Below are 27,364 nucleotides of genomic sequence, written 5' to 3' on the forward strand. Positions count from 1 at the left end.
GCATTTCAAAGATTTGCTCAATAAAGATTTTAGTTTTAGAAATCCGAGCACTGTTTCAAAAAATAACAAACATCCAGAAAGTCAGAGCCAATTACCACCATGCCAAGATAGGATTAATGGGAAGGAGCAATACATGTTGAAACAATAATTCATAATTTAAAGCTCGCACCAGTGTCTGTGGACTGCAATGCAAGAAAAAATCATATAAAAAGTTGGATAGAATATGTCACTTCAAACAAACTAAGAAATCACATAAAGCATAAGCTCATACTATCAGACAAAGTAATTAAGAGAATAGGTATGCATATAAAATGATCTGACCAAGTTATGGTATCTTGTATAGATTTAAACAAGTGGGTCTGACCAAAAGGAAGCTCTAAGACAAATTAATGAGACCATGTCCAAACAGATCATCTCACTGGCAGCCAAAAAGAGCACTATAACATGTACTAATCAGACTACTTCAGGTCAGTTATGAATCAGAATCATGGTATGCAAATTATGCTGCTATTTTTCTGTTACTTTCACATAAGAACGAACAATGTGTGTAAGATAGGTCAAAATAGGACTAAATTCATGAATTGTCATATTTCAGGACAATTGTGCATTTTGGAGACAGAGTAGTGTCATGTTTTACATAAATGTGAAAGTAGGTGCAGCTAACAAGCTAACAAAGATTACAATTTAGTGTTCTTCGGTTTCAGTTATATTCTCTTAGTTAATCTCACTCTTTTGTAGTAGCTCATTTTTTTCAGGTAAGAAATGATATGAAGAGCCAGATATATGGAAAACCCTTACCATAGAGCTGTCAATTCTCAGAGTTGGCATGTCAGTATTTTGTTTGTCCCATAAAGTCTAACATAGTATATGACAACTTTAAATGTGCCTAGCTCATTGCATTTTGTTTAATTGAGCTGGAAGAACAAAAAATCAAATAGACATGGAATGACATGGTGTGTTAAAGAGCCGCTCCAATTTATTTTGGTTTAAAACATTCAGAGAGCAGCAAGATAATATCTATATATGCAAACATTATAACAGATATGGACTACTTAAGAGATTTAAAATGGCATATGAATGGTGGACAAGAAGATGGTGATGAGGTGGCAAAAGAGGATGGTGAACTGACAATTCAATGCATTTTCATTGATAAAAATCCATATAACAAACTCTTGTTCTCTATAGCCTGCAACTAGACTTCCAAAGACCACAAAAACTAAAAAAAAATGTAAACAATCACAATGGTATCTATCTAATCAACTAACTGCTGGTAAAATATCCTTCTTAGAAGCTTTTGTTTAAAAGATATATCTCAACCAGAGTCTATTAGATCAAGGAAGATTGATATCTATATCTAATACTAACACAAGATGGGTGGAAAGGAAAAGGAAATTGGGGAAAGAAATTTCTCCTTTAGTAATAAAAGTTTGGGTAGACTCACATCATCATATATGTACAACAAAAGAATGCAGCAAGAGCCCCTTCAAAATGTTAAATAAGTACAAAAACAGGATATTATGCCATATACTCAAAGAACTGCTTGAAGGAAGAGTTCAAATATAAAACTCATGAAAGAATATACGCGGAACTTATAACATCTTCAATTAGTCCCACATCGAAAGTGGGCAAGATTAAGATTAACTTATAAGGGTCTGATCGGTGCACTACTGTCAACTTCAACTTAAGCATTTTGACTAGTGATTTGGGCCAAACGAAGTTGATAGGCCAGTTAACCTATCAGGCTCGGGTGGTGACAGAACTCCCTTCAAGAAATGAAACCAAAGTTTGAAACTTTTATAAAGATAGTTTAAGGTAGCAAAAGTTCCACCTTTACCTTTCCTTAGCCAGCTTAAAGAAGTTGGAGATATGACCCCAAAGTATTCTCTTTGGAGATATGACCCCAAAGTATTCTCTGTAAACAACATGAATTTCATCATGAAACTATCAAGCAAAAGAAGTAAAACAATGGCATCATCAGATAATAGAAACTAATTAAACTACACGCTTTATCAAACATAAAATAATAGGAAAATGAGGTAGATCATAATGCTAATGATAAATTTGCATTCATCTTCCTCATTTATCAATGAAAGTGATAAAAAAGTTTGCATCTTTTGATCCTGTTTTTAACTAGAACGACAATGCAATAATTGGACCAACCAAGCAACAGCAATAAATCAACTAGATAGCAATAGAAAAATAATGATGCATTGACCAAACATCAATATGTGAATTATTAAGTGTAGTATGGAGAGAAAAATAAGCAGACTGACCAATTTCATATCAAAATTGATCAATTATTGAACCAAAAATGAAATAAAATGTTAAATTTTACCTCAGCCTTCCAACCTATTCCTTGTGAGATGCTGCAGCTGCCAATGCAAAATGCCGCTTACCATCCAGTGCTGTTAACCTCTATCACCACAACAAGGAAGAAAGAAAGAATAACACGGTGAATAATGTATAAGCAGCTCAGAATTTGTAGTGTGGTGATAACTGAGCCAGTTGCATGAGTCAATAAATCGTGTGCTCGGTTATAATTAAATAGAAATTTTGGCACCTCAAATGTGTGAATGAGTTCCTTGTCATCCCTTAGAGAATCATGAGCTGCAGCCGCTTCAAGAGAAATGGACATCATCCCTCCAACATCCTGCAGAAACAGCCGATCACCATGATGTTAAAAGAGCAAGAAGTCAAGACTCCAAAGTAAGAACCTGAGTAAATGCTAGGATTTTCTCCCTTGTCCGATGTTGAGTTATATTAGAGTAGAACAAAATGCATGTTCTGGTTTCAAAATAAATAAAACAAATGATAGCACCATAATTGCAAAAGGTGTGTACCTTTAGCGTTGTGTTCAAGTTGTTTCTAGCATTGCTAAGAAGCTTAATCTTGTCATCATTCTCGATCAACGTCTGGCATTCTTGGCACAACCTATTTGTTATAACTAAAATAGTTAGCTATATGTCTCATATGGTATATATAAGAAAGAAAGTAGAACCTAATGTGTATAGGCACATTTTTCAATGGACAAAAAAATTTCACGGATCTGGTTTATTGTTTTCTGAAACAAACCCAGTGCATCAATGCCCTTATGTGCCTGCTCAACCTGTAGGAAAAAATGTACATGTTAACACCAATAATTTTAGATACAAAATGACTACTTGATGGTCTGAAGACCACAAAGTTCACAAAAATCATGTGAACACTTCTTCCAAGGTCATAAATGCATCCTCTATGGCCTGGCAAATCTTACCTAGAAATAACACTAAGAAACAGTAATGATTGGCACTAAATTGAATGTCATGATAAACTACCTGCTTCGCTACCATTGTGCTGAGTTGTGCATCATTTGCCTGGAAGCATAGAAATCAGTGGAAAAAACATTCATCAAAACTTTATATGGTGAAGCATGAATAACAAACGTATATATCCAAGGATTGAAATATCATACCGTACCGGAGTTTCAACATTCGCTCGGTACGGTACGATACCATATACCGAGCGGTGTACCGTTTGGTATACCGCTCGGTGTATATATATATACATATACATATACATATATATATATACATATACATATATATATATATATACCGCTCGGTGTATATATATATACATATACATATATATATATATATAATTTGGCGACGTCGTCTCGTTTATATATATATATATATCCTTCTCCCACGTGGGGCAACATCGCCTTTTATAAATATAAATATAAATATATATATATATATATATATATATTTCATCCGATAACGGACGGTCCGTGTACCGGTCAGTTGACGGACCGGTACGTACCGCCCGGAACAGACGGCATTATTCGAAATTGTAATCCTTGTATATAACTATGGTAAGTTCACAAAATATGGGTAAACATCTATAAAGCAGACAACCTTTTCAATTTTCGAAAGCAAAGAAGCACCAAGTCCAACATGACCATAAACAAATTACTGCACCTATTGTGATATATAGTTTTTCACTGAGGTTAAGCAGAAGTGTAGGGAACAGCAAAAGTAGTTTCAGCATAGTATTAGCCATTTTTAATCCATGTCACAGCATAGTAGTTTCAGCATACATACTAGGAGTTAGGAGTACATGCTCCTCTATTCCACAAATTTACCACTACTTATTTTCAGTATTAGGCAACAGACTTTTGTTATACTGCTCCTGTCATTTTCTTATTCAAGATCTCTCCTTTTGAGTTTTGCTAATACAAATTCCTGCTCCACTAGCTCAAAAAGAGATCGCAAAAATTAATTAGATACTTTCGTGCACCATTTTGAAGGCATCTGAGGCACTGATTAAATCAGCACTGCTTCCCAATAAAATTTGGTTGCGAAACCTAACAAAAACCCGCTCCTGTCAATTTCTTATTCAAGATCTTTCCTTTTGAATTTTGCTAATACAAATTCCTGCTCCGCTAGCACAAAGAGATCGCAAAAATTAATTAGATACTTGGTGCACCATTTTGAAGGCATCTGAGGCACTGATTAAATTAACACTGCTTCCCAGTAAAATTCGGTTATCAAACCTAACAAAAACCCTTCTTTTGCCATTGAAACCCTCATTATCTTTCTTTTTTCGTTGTTTCGACCGAATAGACTTTAATCACTTGAAGGACTCCAAAGGGTTTATCAAGTAAAAAAACTGATCATTATTCTCGGCCATTGTTCTTTGTCCTACATAAAGAAAACAAATTTCGAAACCTCGCTGCATCCTGCGAGTTCTTGGAAGAACAAGAAGAAGAAGTGGGCGGGGGGGGGAATAACCGAGTGACGCGACCCTAACCTGTTGACGGGAGAGGTAGTCGGCTTTGATGGAGGCGATGGAAACGAGGAGGTCCGGGAGGGGGAGGATCTTGGCCACCTCGCTGACGGCGGCCTCCTTCGCCTCGATACCCAGATATTCCATCTCCATATTCTCAGCTGCCGCCGGATCCGATCGATCCCCAAGCACACTTCCCCCGGTTCCTTCTCAAACTCCTCCCTTCTCTTCCAAGTTCTTCCTTCTTCTTGTGGTTTGAATCTCCGATCCGCCTTCGTCTCGCTCGTCGATATGGGAGTGGAAATGGGGTGCCGGGGATTTGACAAACTCCCTCGTTCCCTTTGCGGTAAGAGTTCCCTCCTATGACTCGTATGAATCGTATTGGTTGTCACGCAGTGGGGCCAACTTCCCCTGTTCGAAGAACCGACCGAACGGCTTCGTATTGGCTGTCACGCAGTGGGGCCAACTTCCCCTGTTCGAAGAACCGTCCGAGCGGTCGACACTCAACTTGGCTCACGCAAACGATTTATAGACACACACACATTTTATATATATATATATATATAAAAGCAGAATCGAGAATCGAACTAATTCAAATCAGAATCAGTACTATGCGATTCGATTTCTGGTTCAATTCTGAGCCAAGTGAAAAAAGAACAAAAAAAAAAGGGTCAAATGACCATTGCAACGAGCAAACGGTCAATGGAACTAACGAGAGAATCAATGACAGTTCCAGTTTGAAATTAAAATTATAATTAGAATCATTTGGGATCGATTCAATTTTGATTTCATTTTTTATAGAATTAAAATCGATTAGGATTATCAAGAGAGAGAGAGATCATATACTTTCCGGGCATTCGAAAGAATGATATCAAATCGAGATCAATGATTTTAAAAATAATATTTCTTTGCTTTCTTAAGATGAATAATTTTATTATCGTTAAAGAGAGCTTCAAGATTTTCTTTTTTCATGGATTGAGTTATGATAAGCTTCTCGCTTCTGTACTCATGTCGTATAATCTTCTTTAGTATTTAGACTTGATATGTGATGAGGGTGATAATTATGATCAGACTCACGTAACATCAGCTGACGCCCCACGTCTTTAACGGGCTGACAGCGCCAGCATGGGCCAAAATGCCAACCAAGGCCCATTAACGACCATTTAGGCTCGACTCCTCACGATACGCCAGTAGCAATGTGAGACGCCATCAGAGGTACGATCCTGCTCCCTGCGAACAAGCGCTCCAGGTAACACTAAGCTCCCGTATAAATACCCCCGTGTTCTAAGCAAAAGGGGAGGAAAAAACATCTCTTCACTCCACATCACTAACTTAATCGTCGGAGGGGTCGGGCCAAGCTTCCAACCCGACCTGTGTGCAGGAACGAGGATAAGGCGCTTCTCACCGGGCGCACAGGCGAAGAGCCCCTTCTCGGAGGAAACGGCAACCCATCTCCAGACCGAACCGATCCAAACCGACGTCCCCTCCTGTCCCGAGGAACCCCCCCCCCCCCCCCGGGAGATCCCCCGTCATCCAGACCCGAACCGAGCCGCGTCGGCCCCGAGGCCACGGCTTAAAAGTGTTTACACTAACATTTTAGCGCTAGAAGGAGGGCCCCCTGAAAGATGTCGAGGGATCACCGGACCGACTCAATCGGACCCGTAGGCGAGGGGTCGCACCCGGCCGTGGCTCCGGAAGAACCTTCCTCGCAGGCAGGTCTTCGCAACGAACACCCCATCGCAACTTCGAAGCGTTACTGGCGGATATTCAATGACCTGGGTTTGTCGCCACCCAACGCCCCCTCTGCCGAACCTTCGCCCATTTCATCCGAAGCCTTCCTCGACCTCACCCATCAAGTCCAAACTCTGACCGGTATGGTGCAGTCCATCATTCCGCTCGTCGCTCCGACATTGCACCCGTTGGCCGCCCGACCAGTTCGGCAATAGGAAACGCCCGTCCAAGCTCATACCTAGCCCTTGGAGCTTCCCGCTTCGCCTCGGGTCCCGTCGTCTCCGCTTGGGGATCGAGTGACGAAGGACCATGGGGGCCACGCGGGACCCGTGGCCCTCTCTTCGGCCTCGACAGACTCCTTGCGAGCCCAACTGCTCCTCGTCTGTCAGCGGCTTGACGAGGTGCAGAAGGAGATCCGCAGGTCAAGAGGAGAGCTCGGGGAGGATGCACATCAGGGATCCCCATTCGTCCCTGTAATACGGGATCAGGCGGTCCCGCAGAACTTTCGCCTCCCCTCTTTGGACGCATACGATGGCTCCACCGACCCAATTGACCATGTAGCGGCCTTCCGCACCCAAATGGCCCTATATGGAACCTCTGACGCTCTGATGTGTAGGGCGTTCCCCACAACCCTGAGAGGACCCGCTCGCATGTGGTACAACGACCTGAGGACCGGGATGGTTGCCTCGTTCGACTAGCTCGCCAGAGACTTCGAGCTCAACTTCCTGGCCAGCGCACGGCCGAAACCATCCGTTGCCTTGCTTCTCGGACTACACTAGAGGGAGGACGAGTCCCTCTCCCACTTCGTGAACCGCTTCGCAACACAGATCCGGGGGTTAGCTGACACTCATCCCTCTCTCTTGATGCATGCGTTCATGGTAGGATTGCGTCCTTCCCGATTCTTCTGGTCCCTCATGGAGAGACCCCCCACCGCGGTTCCGGAGATGCTTCAGTGGGCGAACCAGTTCATCGCGGCTGAGGCTTGGATGGTCGAAAAGCGAGAACAGCCCACGAGGGTCAGGCCAAAACCGGCTCGCGGGCAACAGCCCACCGCGACTAGGCGCAGGCCGAACCGATCTGACCTGCCCACTTTGGCGCCTCCTCTGCCCCCTCTGGGCGCGTCCCGGATGGAGATATTTCTCTAGATAAGGGAGAAAGGGTTACTCAAGGCCCCCGTCCCGATGAGGAACCCGTAAGAGCTCGCCGACCAGTCCAAGCATTGTCGCTTTCACAGGCAAAGCGGACATGACACCGAAGACTGTCGCGAACTGAAACGGCAGATCGAAGAGCTTGTCCGCAGGGGTCACCTCAACCGGTACGTCCGACAGAGCAGAGAGCCCTCACCCCGCCCGGAGGGCCCCGTGGAGCGCCACATCGATGTCATCACTAGAGGACCGGCGGTTGGGGGAACCAGTATGTCTGGGAGGAAGGCCTACGCCCGTTCCGCTATGATCGACGCCCCCTAACGTGGCCCCGACCCCGAGGTCGCATTCCCTCCCGAAGACTCCAAGCAACCGGAGCACGACGATGCGCTAGTAATAATGGCTCGGATCGCCAATGCCCAGGTAAGAAGAATCATGGTCGATACAGGGAGTTCAGTCGACGTGCTCTATCTGGATGCCTTTCGAAAGTTGGGGCTAGCCAAAGAATCCCTGAAGCCTATCTGCTCGGCGCTCATAGAGTTCACTGGCGATTCAATCTCACCACTAGGGACCGTTACCTTGCCCCTGACTTTGGGAGCGCCACCCAAAACGAAGATGGTGATGTCCACCTTCTTGGTAGTGGACCTCCCTACTGCTTACAACGCCATTCTTGGCCGCCCCACCCTCAACAAAATCAGAGCTGTCGCCTCCACCTATCATCAGACGGTGAAGTTCCCTACCCACGTCGGGACAGGAGAAGTTTGGGGGAGCCCCCAAGAGTCCAAACGATGCTACCAGGCAGCGGTTTCGCTGCACAAAAGGGCCAATGACAACCAACCTCTAGAGGACCCGAGGGAAAGAAAGCAACCGACGCCACACCCGGAGCCAACGACGCCCACTTGTGACGTTCCGTTGATGAAGGATCATCCAGATCGGACGGTCCGGGTCAGATCGGAACTCCCTGAGCAGGAGCAGGAACGACTCGTCTGTTTCCTACAGGAGAACGCCGACGTCTTCGCCTGGTCACCATCCGACATAACGGGCGTCGACCCGAAGACTGCCCAACATCACTTGAATATAGCACCCGACGTACGGCCAGTGAAGCAAAAACCATGACGCCAAGCCCCTAATAGGCAACTCGCCATCCGCCAAGAGGTGGAATGACTCTTAGCGGCTGGCTTCATTGAGGAAGTCAAGTACCCGCAGTGGCTGTCTAATGTTGTGCTGGTAAAGAAACCTAATGGGAGCTGGAGGATGTGCGTTGACTATACCAGCCTCAATCGTGCATGTCCAAAGGATTGCTATCCTCTCCCACGGATCGATCAGCTGGTCGATGCGACTGCCGGGCACGCTCGTCTGTCATTCATGGATGCCTTCTCCGACTATAACTGCTAGTCATAGGTGCCCAGCAAGCCAATCACGTGAGTGATGGCACGTGTGACTTGATACAGAATCTTTTTTCTTATTATATTTTGGCATATGTCACTTTATAACTATTGCATAAATGCATATATATATTGTGATGTCCTTGGATTTGTGCAATGGGAATCGGATCGTGATGAGATCACGATAATGAGATCGATTCACCTTTAAACACATATCCTAAATAATCCCGGTCATAGGTTACTCGAGAGGGACATCGTGATAACCGGACAGACTGGTGTGCTGTATACCCGTCCATATGATGGATGCAGTTGGTCTCATAGCTGCTTGTGTAGGGACACTAGGGATACAGTACAGGTGCTCATTGGAGAATGAGTTCACTGATTGATCCGCTTACGGAATGCTGGATGGTTGATGATGCCTTATTGTCAGACAGCGATTCCGTAGTCCTAGTGCTATATCTGGTCCTTAGACTTGAGACACCAAGGATGTCCTGTATGAGTGCTCCACTCTTTGATACCAGACTTATAGGTTTGGCTGTCCTAGATCTAGTACAACTGGTCATTGGGAGTGGTAGTCGACCTTACAAGGGCTATTGAGTGTCGATAGAGGATCATCCACTCTCGGTGTCATGAGAGGAATATCCCATGTGTTCTTGCTCAGACAAATCCCTGGCCAGGGTCATTCGGGTTGAGAGAGAAAGAGTTCTCCGGGAGAATCCGATTAGAGTGAGACTCGAGTAGAAATCGTATGGATCTGACAGCACCATGCTTGATATACGGTCTTTGGGATATTAGAGGGATGAGGGACTATAGGTACATGGTAACTGAGGACAGACAGGTCCAATGGATTGGATTCCCCTGTATTGTCTGGGGACTATGGCGTAATGGCCTAGTACGTCCGTAGTCGATGAGTCGAGTGAATTATTACATAGATAATAATTCATTGAGTTAGAATGAGTTCTGACAGGTATGACTTGTTAGGATCAAGAGCACTAAGACGGGGGGGGGGGTGAATTAGTGTAGCGGAAATCTTTCACTATTAAAATCGAAAGCTGCGTTCGTTTGATAAAAACGATTTCGATGTAAAAGTCGATTCTAAGATTACTTTAACTTAAGATTAAGTGAGATGACGTTAAAGTAAATCTACGAAGGCAGTTTGCAGTTTATGATGAAAATCAGAATGCAAGCGCAAACTGAAATGCGACGTTCGTAGATTAAAATCGATTTACGTCTAAATGCCGATTTTGAAGATACTAAACTTTGAGATACGTTTTATAAATGCACAGAAGGCAGTTTGTAATTATGATTGAAATCAGAACGTAAACGTAAACTGAAATGTAATGATCGTACGAAAAAGTCGATTTACTTCTAAACGCAGATTCGGAAAGCTCTGAACTTAGAAACTTATTCGTAAAAGCGCAGAAGGCAGTAGCTATTTAGGAGGTTTGCAGTAAAGATAAAATGCTCAAAGTAAATGCAAACCGAGATTTAGAGTGGTTCGGTCAATCTTGACCTACTCCACTTTTGGCTTCCTCCACCGACGAGGTCACCGACGTCAACTAGAGGCCTTCCTTCAATAGGCGAAGGCCAACCACCCTTTTATAGTTTCACTCCTTTTGACGGACTTAGGAGACAACCCTTACAGAAATTTTCTCTCCTCTCTTTACAACTCAAGACTTTGAAGAACAGAGGGAGGAGAACTTTTGGCCTTTACAACAATTTTGAGCTCTAAGAATCACAGAAAAAGATCAAGATTTCGAGTGTAAGTTGTGCTCTTTCAGTGCTGAATGGGTGGGGTATTTATAGGCCCCAACCCAATTTAAATTTGGAGCTCAAAACTATCAATTCCCGGAATTCCGGGATCAGGCGGTTGCACCTCCTGACTGGGGCGGTTGCACCGCCTGGTAGAGCTCGAAGACTGAGCCTCTGGGTGGTGCCACCTCTGTCAGGGGCGGTTGCACCTCTTTGTCAGAGCTCGAAGACCGAGCTCAGGCGGTTGCACCTCCTGACTGGGGCGGTTGCACCGTGTCACGCCCCTCAAAATAACGACAATATTAAAATTTTCATCACAACTAATCCAGGATCCAAACACATATTTGAGGTCACTAAGAAAATATTCAGATCAAAATTTTACCTCTATAGTCTACAAATTTATAAACCTTGTGCAGTTCATAAACATACCACACAATCACTCGATAATTCATACAATCTGAACTCAACTCATCAAAATAATAACCACAACATAATTTCAAAAGTGGGGAAGTCTATGCAGTCACCAAACCAACGTTTACCATAAATTCATATCATTACATGAATTTAACTTAACACTCCAAAATCCTAAACATGAGGAATCCTTTAACTTACACAAAATCCACAGGTTTAGATTCATCGTCAACATTTCATTAGATGCAGAGTGGCTTATACAACAATTACATATATGCTAACAAAGATCTGCCCAAAATCTTCGAACTTTCCACTGCCTCAACCCAATCTTAACATTTAAGCAAGCGGTACACTATCCTGAAAAATTTATCAACAAACGGGGTGAGCATAAAGAGTTCAGCAAGTGATTAACATATCCATATCAAAATAGGACAATTTCCAAAGAGATAAAGTTTCAGAATACAAGGCAGAATGTACGAATTTGTAGACATAATATCAAAAGGTGCAGAATCACAATTGTCCTTTCAATCATACATATTTGGTTCATAACAGATGGGGCATAGTGTAATTGGAGCACATCAGAAACGAATGAAACGTTTTGGAGCATAACAATAACAAATGAAACATTTCGGAGCTTATCAATATCACATACCAAACAGAAACTCAAACGTCATCTTTGACGTTGCATTCATATCATTCTTATCCAAAGCACGTACAAAAACAAATAACCAACGCTTTGGATATCATATCAAACATACAGAAGGTGTAGTGGGATCTCAGTCAGAATGTGATTGATCCATTTCTGAATGACCACCTGACAAAAGTCTCCCACGTCTGGGAGCTCCATCCACCCACGTCTAGGTGAAGCCAGAGGGGGCCGGCAGAGCATCGCAAGCTCTAAGCACATACCCTTTACCATTTCTGGCAAAGGTCCAGAATAACACCCTTTACCATTTCTGGCAAAGGTCCAGAATAACACCCTTTACCATTTCTGGCAAAGGTCCAGACAATCCCACACACCAGAGTACAAGAGGGCAGTTTTGAACAATAAGTAGCATATATCGGAAGCACACGCGGAACAACAAAATGTACATGTGCCTTTTCGAGACAATACGATGCAAGGAACAAATCTCTCACAAATGTATTCAGATTTGGAATGAAATGAAAACAAGGGTATACAGGGATTCCAAGCAACCATATTTAGCTCAATTCAAGTAAGAAGGTTAAATGAATTCAATATCCAAAGGAATGGAACGGAATACGTGAAATCGACCAAAGCTCGATTTCTGACAGAATTCAAGTGGCACATAGAACAAATACTTCAGAATATCAATTATGCTCCAATACCCATAAGAAAACTATTTTCGAAAGATATATCAATTTGTTTTCTGTCAAAACAAGTTTCGTATGAATCATGATTTCCAACAAGGAGTTACCTTTGATTAGGTAACGCAAGGTCAAGGACACAATCACTGTTTTGCAGAATACATAGGGTCTGATTCAACAGATAATAGGGTAGGCATTTGAATTCCAAAATTTTCAAACTACATATCAAAAGAAAGAGTTTCAAGTCTAGTTTCAAATAAAATCAGTTTGGTACAAATCAGAATTTCCAACAGGGAGTTATAGACACTTTAGTATCGAAAGGTCAGAAATCTTAATCCCTATTTTGCAGCATTCATAGGCTCATTTGAAACAGACGTTTGGGTAAGTATTCGGTGTTCAAAATCTTCAAAATTTGTGTCAAAAGAAAGATATAAGAGTCTAATTTCAAAGAAACTAGGTCCTGCTCAATTTTGCATTTCGTACTAAAAATTATAGCCAGAACTGTATATAGGGGTCAGTTTACCGAAAGAAATTTCAGAATCCATGATTCTATGTCCAAGGAGAGACATAACAGTTTCTAAATAGAAATCCTTCAGTTTATTTTGAATCAACATAAAAACAGAGACTAATTTTCTGTAGGATGGGGTTAGAACACTTGCCTTTGAGAATTTTGACCCTAAGTGAAAAGATTTGGGCAAGAACCCTTAAAGCCCCAATTTTTTTTTTTTTTCTCTTCTTCTTCTTCTTCTTCTTCTTCTTCTCCTTCTTCTTCTTCTTTCTTTCTTTCCCTGATCATCCACGCAGCTGCCTTCTCTGCTTCCTTAAGAACGAAGGCAGAGAGGCTTAAACGGTGGAATTTGTCATTTTGTGCATTTTGCGATTTAGTCCTTGAATTTATTGTATTTTCGATTAGGTCCTCAGGGTTTACATATAGGTCCTCGGATTTTTCTTTAACAAATCCTCCAACTCTTTTGAATAAGTCCTCAGATTCATGCTTTGAAATTTTATCAAACTTAAAATAGATACTTACATTACAATTAGAAACTTATACGAAGATTCAGAAATGAGGGATGTTACACTCTCCCCCCCTTAAAAGAAAAATTTAGTCCTCTAAATTTATCATACCTCTGTCGATGAAAAGATGGGGATAGACCTTTTTTATTTCCTCCTCTAGCTCCCAGGTTGTTTCCTCTCCAGAATGATGTCTCCAAATTACTTTCACCAGAGTGATGACCCGATTCCTTAGGATCTTTTCCTTCTTATCAACAATTTGAGTGGGCTCTTCCACATAAGATAAATCTTTATCAATCTCCATCCGCTCATACTCAATGATGTGAGAAGGGTCATATATATACTTTCTAATCATCGAAACATGGAATATATTATGGACATGGCTCAATGCTGGTGGCAAGGCAATCCTGTAAGCGACAGAACCAACCCTCTCAAGAACCTCAAGAGGTCCAATAAATCTTGTGCTTAACTTTCCTTTCTTCCTAAACCTTATAATGCCTTTTGAAGGGGAAACCTTTAAGAATACAAAATCTCCGATTTCAAACTCAATATCTCGTCTTCTATTGTCGGCATAACTCTTTTGACGACTCAGCAGTTTTTAACCTTTTCCTTATAACTTGAATTTTCTCGGTAGTTTCTTGTACCTTGTCCGGTGCTAACAGCTTTCTGTCACCCACTTCCTCCCAACATATAGGTGTTATGCACTTTCGCCCATATAAAGCTTCATAAGGAGCCATCTGAATACTTGAATGATAACTATTATTATATGTGAACTCAACAAGTGAAATATCCTTATCTCATTCACCTTTCCAATCCATAACATAGGCTCTAAGCAAATCCTCAAGTGTTTGAATTGTTCTTTCTGACTGACCATCAGTCTGAGGATGATATGCAGTACTAAACTTGACTTTAGTGCCCATAGATTCCTATAATTTTCTCCAAAATCTAGAGAGAAATCTGGAGTCTCTATCAGAGATGATCTCCCTTGGAATACCATGAAGTCTTACTATTTCATTGACATATAAATCTGCAAGTCTATCAAGCGAATAAGTCATATTAATCGGTAGGAAGTGTGCAGATTTTGTTAACCTATCAATGATAACCCAAATAGCATCATGCTTTCTAGAGGTTCTGGGTAGTCCTGAAACAAAATCCATAGTAATACATTCCCATTTCCATTCAGGAATATCTAAAGGTTGTAACAACCCTCCAGGTTTTTGGTGTTCTACTTTGATTTGCTGACAAGTCATACATTTTGAAACATACATTGCAATTTCCTTCTTCATGCCTTCCCACCAATAATGACTTTGAAGATCCCTATACATCTTAGTGCTACCAGGATGTATAGTGTACTTTGAAGTATGACTTTCTTTTAGGATTTGATTCTTGATATCTAGTTCATTTGGTACACATACTCTCTCCCCAAATCTCAATAGGCCATCCTTTGAAACTTGAAATTGTGGCTTCAATTCCTTTTCTACTTCATTCCTCAAGTAGATTAAATGTGGATCTCGTAATTGTCCTTCCTTAATTTGTTGAATAAGATCATATTGCACTTGAATGGAGGCCATCAATATCATCGAGTCTTGCTCTTTCCTCAAAGCTTTCAAATCAAAATTTTCTTCTAATAACTTCCATTGCTTCACGACTAGACTAGCCATAAAACTTGTAGATTTCCTACTAAGTGCATCGGCTACAACATTGGCTTTGCCCGGGTGATAACGGATGGCACAATCATAATCCTTCAGAAGTTCTATCCATCTTCGCTGCCTCATGTTTAACTCTTTCTGAGTGAAAATATATTTTAAACTCTTGTGATCAGTAAAGATTTCAAACTGTCGACCATACAAATAATGTCTCCAAATCTTTAGAGCGAAAATAATTGCTGCCAATTCCAAATCATGAGTTGGATAATTCAATTCATAACCTTTAAGTTGCCTAGAAGCATACGTAATTACTCTCTCTTCCTACATCAAAACACATCCTAGGCCCTTTCTTGAAGCATCAGTATAAACTACAAACTCATCACTACCACTTGGAATAGTGAGAATAGGGGCACTAGTCAATCTTCTTTTTAACTCTTGAAAACTTTGCTCACAATCATCACCCCATACAAATTTCATATTCTTCTTAGTGAGTTTGGTGAGAGGTTGAGCAATTCGAGAAAATCCCTCCACAAATCTCCTGTAATAACCTGCCATGCCCAAGAAGCTTCTAACTTCCGTTACATTTGTTGGTACTTCCCATTCAACTACAGCTTCTATTTTTCTTGGATCGACAGATATACCCTTCCCTGAAATCACATGGCCTAAGAAAGCAACTTCATTCAACCAAAATTTACATTTGCTGAACTTTGCATACAACTTCTTTTCTCTTAGTATGGATAATACATTTCTCAAGTGTTCCTCATGCTCTTGATTACTCCTTGAATACACCAATATGTCATCAATAAATATAATTACACAGATATCCAAGAGCGGTTGAAATATCCTATTCATTAGTTCCATAAAAGCTGCAGGGGCATTTGTTAAACCAAATGGCATCACCAAGAATTCATAATGACCATATCGAGTTCTGAAAGCTGTTTTCGAAATATCCTCCTCCTTGATCTTCAACTGATAGTATCCTGACCTCAGGTCAATCTTAGAGAATACTTGAGCACCCTGCAGTTGATCAAACAAATCATCAATTCTAGGTATGGGATACTTATTTCTGATGGTCACCTGATTCAACTGTCTATAATCAATACAAAGCCTCAATGTTCCATCCTTCTTCTTCACTAATAGTACCGGAGCACCCCATGGGGATACACTGGGTCGTATGAAACCCTTATCTAATAATTCTTGTATTTGCTTCTTTAATTCCTCTAGCTCGAGTGGTGCCATTCTGTAGGGAGGCTTAGATATTGGGGTTGTACTGGGGACCAGATTAATAGCAAATTCACCCTCTCTATCTAGAGGTAAACCAGACAAGTCATCTGGGAATACATCAGGGAATTCTTTGACCACTGAAATTTCATCTAGGTGGGTTTCCTGATTTGAATGCTCCTTTACACATACCATATAACAAAAACAACCTTTCTGCATAAGACGATAAGCTTGAAGTGCTGATATCAAGCAAGGAGGCAAATCATGCCTAATGCCCTCAAAGAAAAATATAGGCTGATCTGGTATGTAGAAAGTAATTATTTTCTTATAACAATCAATACTAGCGTGATGAGAAGATAACCAATCCATGCCAAGTATAATATCAAAACCCTGGATCTCTAGGAGAATCAAATCAGCAAAGAGTTCGTGTTCTCCAATAGAGATCAAACAAGATGGGTAAACCAAGTTTGTTGCCAATGAATCTCCAACAGCAGTTGTTACATATAACATATAATCCAGGGGTCTAGGTAGAATATCCAAGTGACAAGCAAAGTATTGTGAAACAAAAGATAAGTTGGAGCCGGGATCAAACAAAACTTTTGCATTTCTTTTAGAAACATGAAGAATACCTTCCACTACTGATTTAGAAGCTTTAGAATCTTGTTCAGTGATAGCGTACACTCTAGCATGGGCTGAGGGTCTAGGAGATAGTGACTCTTTCTTCTTCCTCAGAGGACAATCTTTTATTTGATGATCCAACTTTCCACAAACAAAATAAGCTCCAGTCACCTAAAAACACTGACTTGTTTCATGATTTAATCCACATCTTGCACATGACTGAGTCCTCTGCAGTGGTTTCTATTTCTCAAATCCAGATGTCTTAAACCTCTTGTTACTAGCTTCATATTCATTTTCTCTCATGCTTTTGCTAGTAAATTTGTCCTTTTTGTTCTTGCCAATGATTCCTTGAATTTCCTCCATGTCTCTTTCAATTTTCAAAGCTCTTTCTACCGTATCTGCATATGTTTGTAGTTTTAAAGCTGACATTCGGCTTCTTATTGCTGGCCGTAATCCCCTTTCAAACCTTCTTGCTTTTCTAGATTCATCATCAGTCATATGTGTGGCAAACCTGGAGAGCTCAGTGAATTTAGATTCATACTTTGTAACCGTCATACTTCCCTGGATAAGATTCAAGAACTCCAATTCTTTTTGCTCTCTCATACAATCTAGAAAATATTTATCGTTAAACTTTTCTTGGAATAACTTCCATGTCATTGGCTCATGTTTGATTTCAGACATCCTCTTAATCATTCTCCACCAGTGTTCAGCTTCTCCTTCCAGCATAAAGGTGGCAAGAAAAACCTTTCGATCATCAGGGTAATTTAAGACATCAAATATTTTCTCTATCTGCATCATCCATCGTTCTGCCACCATGGGATCAGACTCACCACTAAAACTGGGAGGACTAAGCTTCTTAAACTGTTCAATTCCCAACCCCGTCTAGTTTGATTTCCCTGTTCCATCATTTCTTCCTTTTACGATAGGTTGTTGTTGTTGTTGCATCACTTGTGCCATAGTCTCCAAAGTCCGCATGATACCACTCAATTGATCAGTAGTAGATGCAATAGGAGAACCAGATGATCTCGTCATCCTTGCTTCCTAAAACATCAAAAGAACATTTTCTTTGATCAATCTCTAAATGATAGTCAATAAACCTCAAAAAAATAATATTCTTAGTGATTCTCAAATCATGCTCTGATACCACCTCTGTCACGCCCCTCAAAATAACGACATATTAAAATTTTCATCACAACTAATCCAGGATCCAAACACACATTTGAGGTCACTAAGAAAACATTCAGATCAAAATTTCACCTCTATAGTCAACAAATTTATAAACCTTGTGCAGTTCATAAACATACCACATAATCACTCGATAATTCAAACAATCTGAACTCAACTCATCAAAATAATAACCACAACATAATTTCACAAGTGGGGAAGTCTATGCAGTCACCAAACCAACGTTTACCATAAATTCATATCATTACATGAATTTAACTTAACACTCCAAAATCCTAAACATGAGGAATCCTTTAACTTACACAAAATCCACAGGTTTAGATTCATCGTCAACATTTCATTAGATGCAGAGTGGCTTATACAACAATTACATATATGCTAACAAAGATCTGCCCAAAATCTTCGAACTTTCCACTGCCTCAGCCCAATCTTAACATTTAAGCAAGCGGTACGCTATCCTGAAAAATTTATCAACAAACGGGGTGAGCATAAAGAGCTCAGCAAGTGACTAACATATCCATATCGAAATAGGACAATTTCCAAAGAGATAAAGTTTCATAATACAAGGCAGAATGTACGAATTTGTAGACATAATATCAAAAGGTGCAGAATCACAATTGTCCTTTCAATCATACATATTTGGTTCATAACAGATGGGGCATAGAGTAATTGGAGCATATCAGAAACGAATGAAACGTTTTGGAGCATAAAAATAACAAATGAAACATATCGGAGCTTATCAATGGCATATAAATGTTCCGGAGCATATCAACAGCGTATGGAACATTTCGAAGCATATCAACAATGAATGAAACATTTCGGAGCTTATCAATATCACATACCAAACAGAAACTCAAACGTCATCTTTGACGTTGCATTCATATCATTCTTATCCAAAGCACGTACAAAAACAAATAACCAAAGCTTTGGATATCATATCAAACATACAGAAGGTGTAGTGGGATCTCAGTCAGAATGTGATTGATCCATTTCTGAATGACCACCTGACAAAAGTCTCCCACGTCTAGGAGCTCCATCCACCCACGTCTAGGTGAAGCCAGAGGGGGCCGACAGAGCATCGCAGGCTCTAAGCACATACCCTTTACCATTTCTGGCAAAGGTCCAGAATAACACCCTTTACCATTTCTGGCAAAGGTCCAGAATAACACCCTTTACCATTTCTGGCAAAGGTCCAGACAATCCCACACATCAGAGTACAAGAGGGCAGTTTTGAACAATAAGTAGCATATATCGAAAGCACATGCGGAACATCAAAACGTACATGTGCCTTTTCGAGACAATACGATACAAGGAACAAATCTCTCACAAATGTATTCAGATTTGGAATGAAATGAAAACAAGGGTATACAGGGATTCCAAGCAACCATATTTAGCTCAATTTAAGTAAGAAGGTTAAATGAATTCAATATCCAAAGGAATGGAACGGAATACGCGAAATCGACCAAAGCTCGATTTCTGATAGAATTCAAGTGGCACATAGAACAAATACTTCAGAATATCAATTATGCTCCAATACCCATAAGAAAACTACTGTCGAAAGATATATCAATCTGTTTTCTGTCAAAATAAGTTTCGTACGAATCATGGTTTCCAACAAGGAGTTACCTTTGATTAGGTAACGCAAGGTCAAGGACACAATCACTGTTTTGCAGAATACATAGGGTCGGATTTAATAGATAATAGGGTAGGCATTTGAATTCCAAAATTTTCAAACTATATATCAAAAGAAAGATTTTCAAGTCTAGTTTCAAATAAAATCAGTTTGGTATAAATCAGAATTTCTAACAGGGAGTTATAGGCACTTTAGTATCAAAAGGTCAGAAATCTTAATCCCTGTTTTGCAGCATCCATAGGCTCATTTGAAACAGACGTTTGGGTAAGTATTCGGTGTTCAAAATCTTCAAAATTTGTGTCAAAAGAAAGATATAAGAGTCTAATTTCAAAGAAACTAGATTCTGCTCAATTCTGCATTTCGTACTAAAAATTATAGCCGGAACTGTATATAGGGGTTAGTTTACCGAAAGAAATTTCAGAATCCATGATTCTATGTCCAAGGAGAGACATAACAGTTTCTAAATAGAAATCCTTCAGTTTATTTTGAATCAACATAAAAATAGAGACTAATTTTCTGTAGGATGGGGTTAGAACACTTTCCTTTGAGAATTTTGACCCTAAGTGAAAAGATTTGGGCAAGAACCCTTAAAGCCCCAATTTTTTTTTTTTTTTCTCTTCTTCTTCTTCTTCTTCTTCTCCTTCTTCTTCTTCTTTCTTTCTTTCCCTGATCATCCACGCAGCTGCCTTCTCTGCTTCCTTAAGAACGAAGGCAGAGAGGCTTAAACGGTGGAATTTGTCATTTTGTGCATTTTGCGATTTAGTCCTTGAATTTATTATATTTTCGATTAGGTCCTCAGGGTTTACATATAGGTCCTCAGATTTTTCTTTAACAAATCCTCCAACTCTTTTGAATAAGTTCTCAGATTCATACTTTGAAATTTTATCAAACTTAAAATAGATACTTACATTACAATTAGAAACTTATACGAAGATTCGGAAATGAGGGATGTTACACACTGCCTGCAAGAGCTCGAAGACCGAGCTCAAGCGGTGCTACCTCCTGTCAGGGGAGGTTGCACCGCCCAGTCTTGCTCGGAGACTGAGCCCAGGCGGTGCTACCTCCTGGCTTGGGCGGTTGCACCGCCTAGTCTCCCTGGGAGACTTAGCCCAGGCGGTGCTACCTCCTGGCTTGGGCGGTTGCACCTCCCACAGCAATCAGGGTCCGAATGGGTAGATCCATTCCAACTTGGGTTTTTTAGGGGTCCAATTGCCCCAAGATTAAGCTAATGGGATCACCTCCCATTTCCAACTTAATCATTGTGCTAACTACGATAAATCCTAAGACAATTTCTGCAGCTTGCTTCGGTGCGTTAATCGCTTCTTCCGACGAGTTTCCGGCGAACTTCCGTCGATCATCCGATGAACCCTCGGTGATGCTCCTGTGGACTTCCGGCAAACTCTTGGACTTGCGACGATCCACTTGGCGAGTTCCGACGAGCTTCTTTGGCAAGCTTATGGACTTCTCGGATTTGTTCCCGTAGAACCTCCGACGATTGTCCGAACTTCCGTCGAACTCTCGAACTCCCAACGTGATCATTGTATTGACTCCGGCGCAACTCCTACTGCATGTATTACTTTCATCGTAGTTAATCCTGCACACTTAAAACAAAACTTTGATCGAGACAATTAATCCTAAGAAATTAACCAAGTTGTCCGGCATGTCATTGGTCCCTCGACGCTTCGTCCGATTCTTCGGCGCAAAGTCCTCTCCTGCAGCCTATTGCCCAATCGGCCAGTTGACTTCGCAACTCCGATATCCTTGGCACAATACCTGCTCTTCTTGGCCCAATGCCCGAGTCCACGACCCGAAGCCTTTTGTCGATACGTCGACCGATCTACCGGCCCGACATCCAATCTTCTGACATGTTCCTCCAGCACAACATGATTTTCCTGCTTTAATTGTCTCATCCTGATCGAAGCATCCTACGTCACTCAAAACACAGATTAAATCATAAACATATATCAAGTGGTTTCATCATCAAAATACGAGATTCAACAATCTCCCCCTTTTTGATGATGACAACTACTTGATGACGGAGTTAACCTTAACTCCCGGAGTTTAAACAAACTCCCCCTATCAATATGCCATATTGATAGAATCTTGAATTCAAACTGAATTCAAGTCATTGCAATATTCATCATGAATACTTGCAACACGTCATCATGAACTTATGCATATACTTATGCATAACATCATACTTCTCCCCCTTTGTCATTAACAAAAAGGAGAAGTACCACAATCAAGCGTTTGTGATATTGGTTCAACTCATTGCTTGAAAAACATAATATCAAGTTTTATCATCATGCAAGTTTGCTATTATCAAATATCAACATATAAAACTGCGATGTAAGCTTTTGATATCATAACGCAAACATTTCAAGTGTTTATCAATTGTAGCATTTCATCACATGGTAAGATATCAACGCGTAAAATTACGATACAAGTTCTTGACATCTTAACACATGATGCAAACATGGCATAATGCAAATTTGGCAATCATAGCATCCGTGTTCATAGCATCAATTTATATATTTCTCCCCCTTTGTCGTCAACAAAAAGGAGAACGATATAAGCAAATTTTAAATATAAGTGCGATGCCATAAGCAGGTTCATGTCATTTTTCAACAAAGAGTGATAAGATACCAAATATTCAAACATTTCAAGGAAAACATGACATGGAGATAGCTTTGAAAACTTCTTCCATTTTATTTGTTGTTTTCTTTTTGCATGAAGGAGGAAAGCTATTTCTGAGCTTACTCGAATGAAGTTAAAATCGATAAGATATTAAAGCACGCTTCATTTTTACAAGTATCAAGATATGTATCAAATCCTTGTACGTAAAAATGACTTCCTTTTTTTAAGAAGGAATTTATAAGTAGGAATCATTTCATCAAATCCATTTCTCAAAACAAAATATTGTTCACATGATAAGTGTATGAGAGATGTATTTGCTAGTTGATTCCATATGTCAAAAATCAATGATATGAATTAAACTTGATATGACATATGCTTATTAAGTCTGGAAGAGGATAATTCGAAAATCCAATTATTAGAATACCAATAGTTAAGAGAATCCGAAAATGAAATTAACACTTTCATGCATTCGGACAAGGCTGTGCTATTGATTTTCAAATACAATCATGAGGACAAAACATGCTTATTATCATGGAAATTTTTGTATCCAAAGCACATAATTTCCAACCTATTATTAGGGCATGTAATTGTGTAAAATCATCATGGCAGTCGAGTGATTTGATCATTCAATCAAGAAAGTCCGAAAATTAATTTTAACAAGTTTAATCATTCGGACATATTTTTGCCATAGTTTTTCAAATACAATCATGAAGATAAGACATGCTCATCATCATGATAGTACGATAGCAAGTTTACAATATACAAGCTAGCAAAAATTTTTTTAACATTTTAAGACACGCAAGCTAGCAATTTTCTCTTTGAGATATGCACATTAGCAACTCTTTCTCCCCCTATGTCATTGGCAAAAAGAAGGGAAGACCCTTTACATTAATTTCTAAATCATGACAAAGGTAGGTTTCAATCTCGTTTGTGTATCATTATATTTTCAAATTCGAACATGCACAATTTCAAAAACCTTATATTTCATTCATGATACTGAATAAATCAATCAATATTATGAGCATATTATACATGATACTTAAATTTTTAACTATTTATCAACATTTTGATCATGATACCAAACATTCATTATTTAGAGTATTCATGACATTAAATCAACATTTATAATACATCATTTTAGTAACAACTCATAGCATTTTAAATCATGATTTACATCATATGCAATACATCACATCATAATTAAAAAGCTCAAGTATTGCATGCATCATTGCAAATCATAAATGCTTCATATCATGACGGTATCAATTTTGTTAAATTATATCCTACCATGCATGATCATAACTTTTCATTTGTATACATCAAAATAAATTCATGAATATTTCATGTATTCATATTATCACATAAGGAATATCAAGAAGAAAATAATTGGGTGATGAGATAAACCTTTCATGAATACAAAGAATCATATCATGAATACAAGGAATACAGGTCACAATCATTCAAGAGAAAAATCATCATTCATTTTCAATTCATTCAATTTGACAAATCATGATCATGATTTTGATAAAACTCATTTCAAATTTAAATCATCAAAATCATTTTTATGGCTCACAAAATTTATAACATAAATAGATTCATGATTTCATTGATAATATATTTTTTTCCCTTTTTTAAGTGTTTCATCTTAAGTGATCGATTTCATGTTAGCATGCCTTTTCATTTATGTCAAATCAAAACATGCATCAATTTTTAAAGCCACTGTTATTATCATGAAAATCAATAATCCATAATTATCAAGAATCATCATACATAATTTCAAAAATATATACTCATTAATTATAACTTCAAATTAAACATGATTTAATATACTCAAAATCGAGAAATAACAATGGACATCAACATGATTATTATTTCATATTTTCAATCAAAATCATTTTGTTTGTTTATCATAAAATATGCAATATTATCATTTACTAGCATGATCATAATATTTTTTTTTAAACATTAATTCTAAACTAAAAAAGAAAATACATCATGAAAGCATCAAGTAATTTCAAAATAAATTAGGGGGATTTCGATTACCTCATTATTGAAAGTGGTTAAGGCGTAGTTTGCCACCTCGCCTTTCTTGATTTTCTCCTCGTCTTCAAAGGAGCTCGATTCATCCCACTTTGTGTTCTTCTTCTTTGGCCTCTTCCTTTGCTCAAGTTTATTGTTTATTTTAGATTTTTGTTTAATAAACTTATTAAGATTTAGTGTTCGAAGTTCAAGTTCATCATTGTCCTCATCACTTGAGTCATCGCTCAAGTGGTATTCATTTGTCCGGAGTTCCAAATCCTTCCTGATCTTTGGAAGGTGATTTTGTTTATCATGTTCATCATGTGCATTGTGCACCATTTCATATGTCATCAACGAACCAATTAGTTCTTCAAGTGATAAGTTGTTTAGGTTTTTAGCTTCTTGTATTGCAGTTACTTTTGAATCCCACTTCTTAGAAAGAGAACACAAAATCTTGTTTACGAGTTCAAAATCCGAAAAACATTTTCCAAGAACTCTTAAACTATTGACGACATCCGTGAAACGGGTGTACATGTCGCCTATAGTCTCGCTTGGTTGCATTCGAAAAAGCTCAAAATTATGCAATAAAATGTTAACTTTCGAGTCTTTGACTCTACTAGTTCCCTCATGCGTGATTTCAAGTGTTTGCCAAATGTCAAAAGCCGTTTCGCACGTAGAAATCCGATTGAACTCATTTTTGTCCAAAGCGCAAAATAAGGCATTCATAGCCTCTGCGTTTAAAGAAAAATACATCTTCTCCAAATCCGACCATTCGTTCATCAGTTTAGAGGGAACTTGAAAACCGTTTTCAATAATATTCCATAAATCCAAATTCATAGAAATCAAGAAAACTCTCATTCGAGTTTTCCAGTAGGTGTAGTCCATCCCATTGAACATGGGTGGACGTGTAATAGAATGGCCCTCTTGGTTTCCGGCGTAAGCCATCTCTCTTGGGTTTTAATCCGTTTGAGAGTTAACCCCGCTCTGATACGAATTGTTAGGATCAAGAGCACTAAGAGGGGGGGGGGGGGGGGGGTGAATTAGTGCAGCGGAAATCTTTCACTATTAAAATCAAAAGCTGCGTTCATTTGATAAAAACGATTTCGATATAAAAGCCGATTCTAAGATTACTTTAACTTAAGATTAAGCGAGATGATGTTAAAGTAAATCTACGAAGGCAGTTTGCAGTTTATGATGAAAATCAGAATGCAAGCGCAAACTGAAATGCGACGTTCATACGATAAAACCGGTTTACATCTAAATGCCGATTTTGAAGATACTGAACTTTGAGATACATTTTATAAATGCGCAGAAGGCAGTTTGCAGTTATGATTGAAATCAGAACGTAAACGTAAACTGAAATGTAATGATCGTACGAAAAAGCCGATTTACGTCTAAACGCAGATTCGGAAAGCTCTGAACTTAGAAACTCGTTCGTAAAAGCGCAGAAGGCAGTAGCTATTTAGGAGGTTTGCAGTAAAGATAAAATGCTCAAAGTAAATGCAAACCGAGATTTAGAGTGGTTCGGTCAATCTTGACCTACTCCACTTTTGGCTTCCTCCATCGACGAGGTCACCGACGTCAACTAGAGGCCTTCCTTCAATAGGCGAAGGCCAACCACCCTTTTACAGTTTCACTCCTTTGACGGGCTTAGGAGACAACCCTTACAGAAATTTTCTCTCCTCTCTTTATAACTCAAGACTTTGAAGAACAGAGGGAGGAGAACTTTTGGCCTTTACAATAATTTTGAGCTCTAAGAATCATAGAAAAAGATCAAGATTTCGAGTGTAAGTTGTGCTCTTTCAGTGCTGAATGGGTGGGGTATTTATAGGCCCCAACCCAATTCAAATTTGGAGCTCAAAACTGTCAATTCTCGAAATTCCGGGATCAGGCGGTTGCACCTCCTGACTGGGGCGGTTGCACCGCCTGGTAGAGCTCGAAGACTGAGCCTCTGGGCGGTGCCACCTCTGTCAGGGGCGGTTGCACCTCTCTGCCAGAGCTCAAAGACCAAGCTCAGGTGGTTGCACCTCCTGACTGGGGCGGTTGCACCGCCTGCCAGAGCTCGAAGACCGAGCTCAAGCGGTGCTACCTCCTGTCAGGGGAGGTTGCACCGCCCAGTCTCGCTCGAAGACTGAGCCCAGGCGGTGCTAACTCCTGGCTAGGGCGGTTGCACCGCCCAGTCTCCCTGGGAGACTTAGCCCAGGCGGTGCTACCTCCTGGCTTGGGCGGTTGCACGTCCCACAGCAATCAAGGTCCGAATGGGTAGATCCATTCGGCCCAATTTGGGTTTTTTAGGGGCCCAATTGCCCCAAGATTAAGCTAATGGGATCACCTCCCATTTCCAACTTAATCATTGTGCTAACTATGATAAATCCTAAGACAATTTCTGCAGCTTGCTCCGGTGCGTTAATCGCTTCTTCCGGCGAGTTTCCGGCGAACTTCCGTCGATCATCCGATGAACACTCGGTGATGCTCCTGTGGACTTCCGGCAAACTCTTGGACTTGCGACGATCCACTTGGCGAGTTCCGACGAGCTTCTTTGGCAAGCTTATGGACTTCTCGGATTTGATCCCGTAGAACCTCCGACGATTGTCCGAACTTCCGTCGAACTCTCGAACTCCCAACGTGATCATTGTCTTGACTCCGGCGCAACTCCTACTACATGTCTTACTTTCATCGTAGTTAATCCTGCACACTTAAAATAAAACTTTGATCGAGATAATTAATCCTAAGAAATTAACCAAGTTGTCCGGCATGTCATTGGTCCCTCGACGCTTCGTCCGATTCTTCGGCGCATCGTCCTCTCCTGCAGCCTATTGCCCAATCGGCCAGTTGACTCCGCAACTCCGATATCCTTGGCACAATACCTGCTCTTCT

The 27,364-nt window shown here is 40.1% G+C and overlaps 1 protein-coding gene across 3 annotated transcripts; it reads right to left on the reverse strand.

Annotated features, from left to right (window-relative positions):
* Positions 1-84: 84 nt before the first annotated feature.
* On the reverse strand, positions 85-5,096 carry LOC135615230 (exocyst complex component SEC6-like). Of its 3 annotated transcripts, XM_065113443.1 has the most exons (7): positions 4,795-5,096; positions 3,315-3,353; positions 2,841-3,106; positions 2,561-2,650; positions 2,336-2,415; positions 1,835-1,912; positions 85-182 (listed from the first exon to the last, which is right to left on the reverse strand). In XM_065113443.1, the coding sequence occupies exons 1-3, from the start codon at positions 4,921-4,923 to the stop codon at positions 2,999-3,001; spliced, it is 276 nt and encodes a 91-aa protein (XP_064969515.1). In that variant the 5' UTR covers positions 4,924-5,096; the 3' UTR covers positions 85-182; positions 1,835-1,912; positions 2,336-2,415; positions 2,561-2,650; positions 2,841-2,998. The 3 variants fall into 3 exon arrangements, with proteins under 3 accessions (XP_064969515.1, XP_064969513.1, XP_064969514.1); XM_065113441.1 differs by lacking the exon at positions 2,841-3,106; XM_065113442.1 differs by lacking the exons at positions 2,841-3,106; positions 3,315-3,353.
* Between the last annotated feature and the right edge of the window lie 22,268 nt (positions 5,097-27,364).

The sequence above is a fragment of the Musa acuminata genome, chromosome BXJ2-6 (assembly GCF_036884655.1).
Source record: "Musa acuminata AAA Group cultivar baxijiao chromosome BXJ2-6, Cavendish_Baxijiao_AAA, whole genome shotgun sequence".
Lineage (NCBI taxonomy): Eukaryota > Viridiplantae > Streptophyta > Magnoliopsida > Zingiberales > Musaceae > Musa > Musa acuminata.

Bases quoted from the DNA above. Each gene is read 5' to 3' on its own strand.
- LOC135615230 (XM_065113441.1), bottom strand. From the start codon at position 4,923: ATGGAGATGGAATATCTGGGTATCGAGGCGAAGGAGGCCGCCGTCAGC. The intron at 3,354-4,794 runs GTTAGGGTCGCG...CTATGCTTCCAG, and splicing joins ACTACCTCTCCCGTCAACAG to GCAAATGATGCACAACTCAG. The intron at 2,651-3,314 runs GTAGTTTATCAT...CTGTTTCTGCAG, and splicing joins GCACAATGGTAGCGAAGCAG to GATGTTGGAGGGATGATGTC.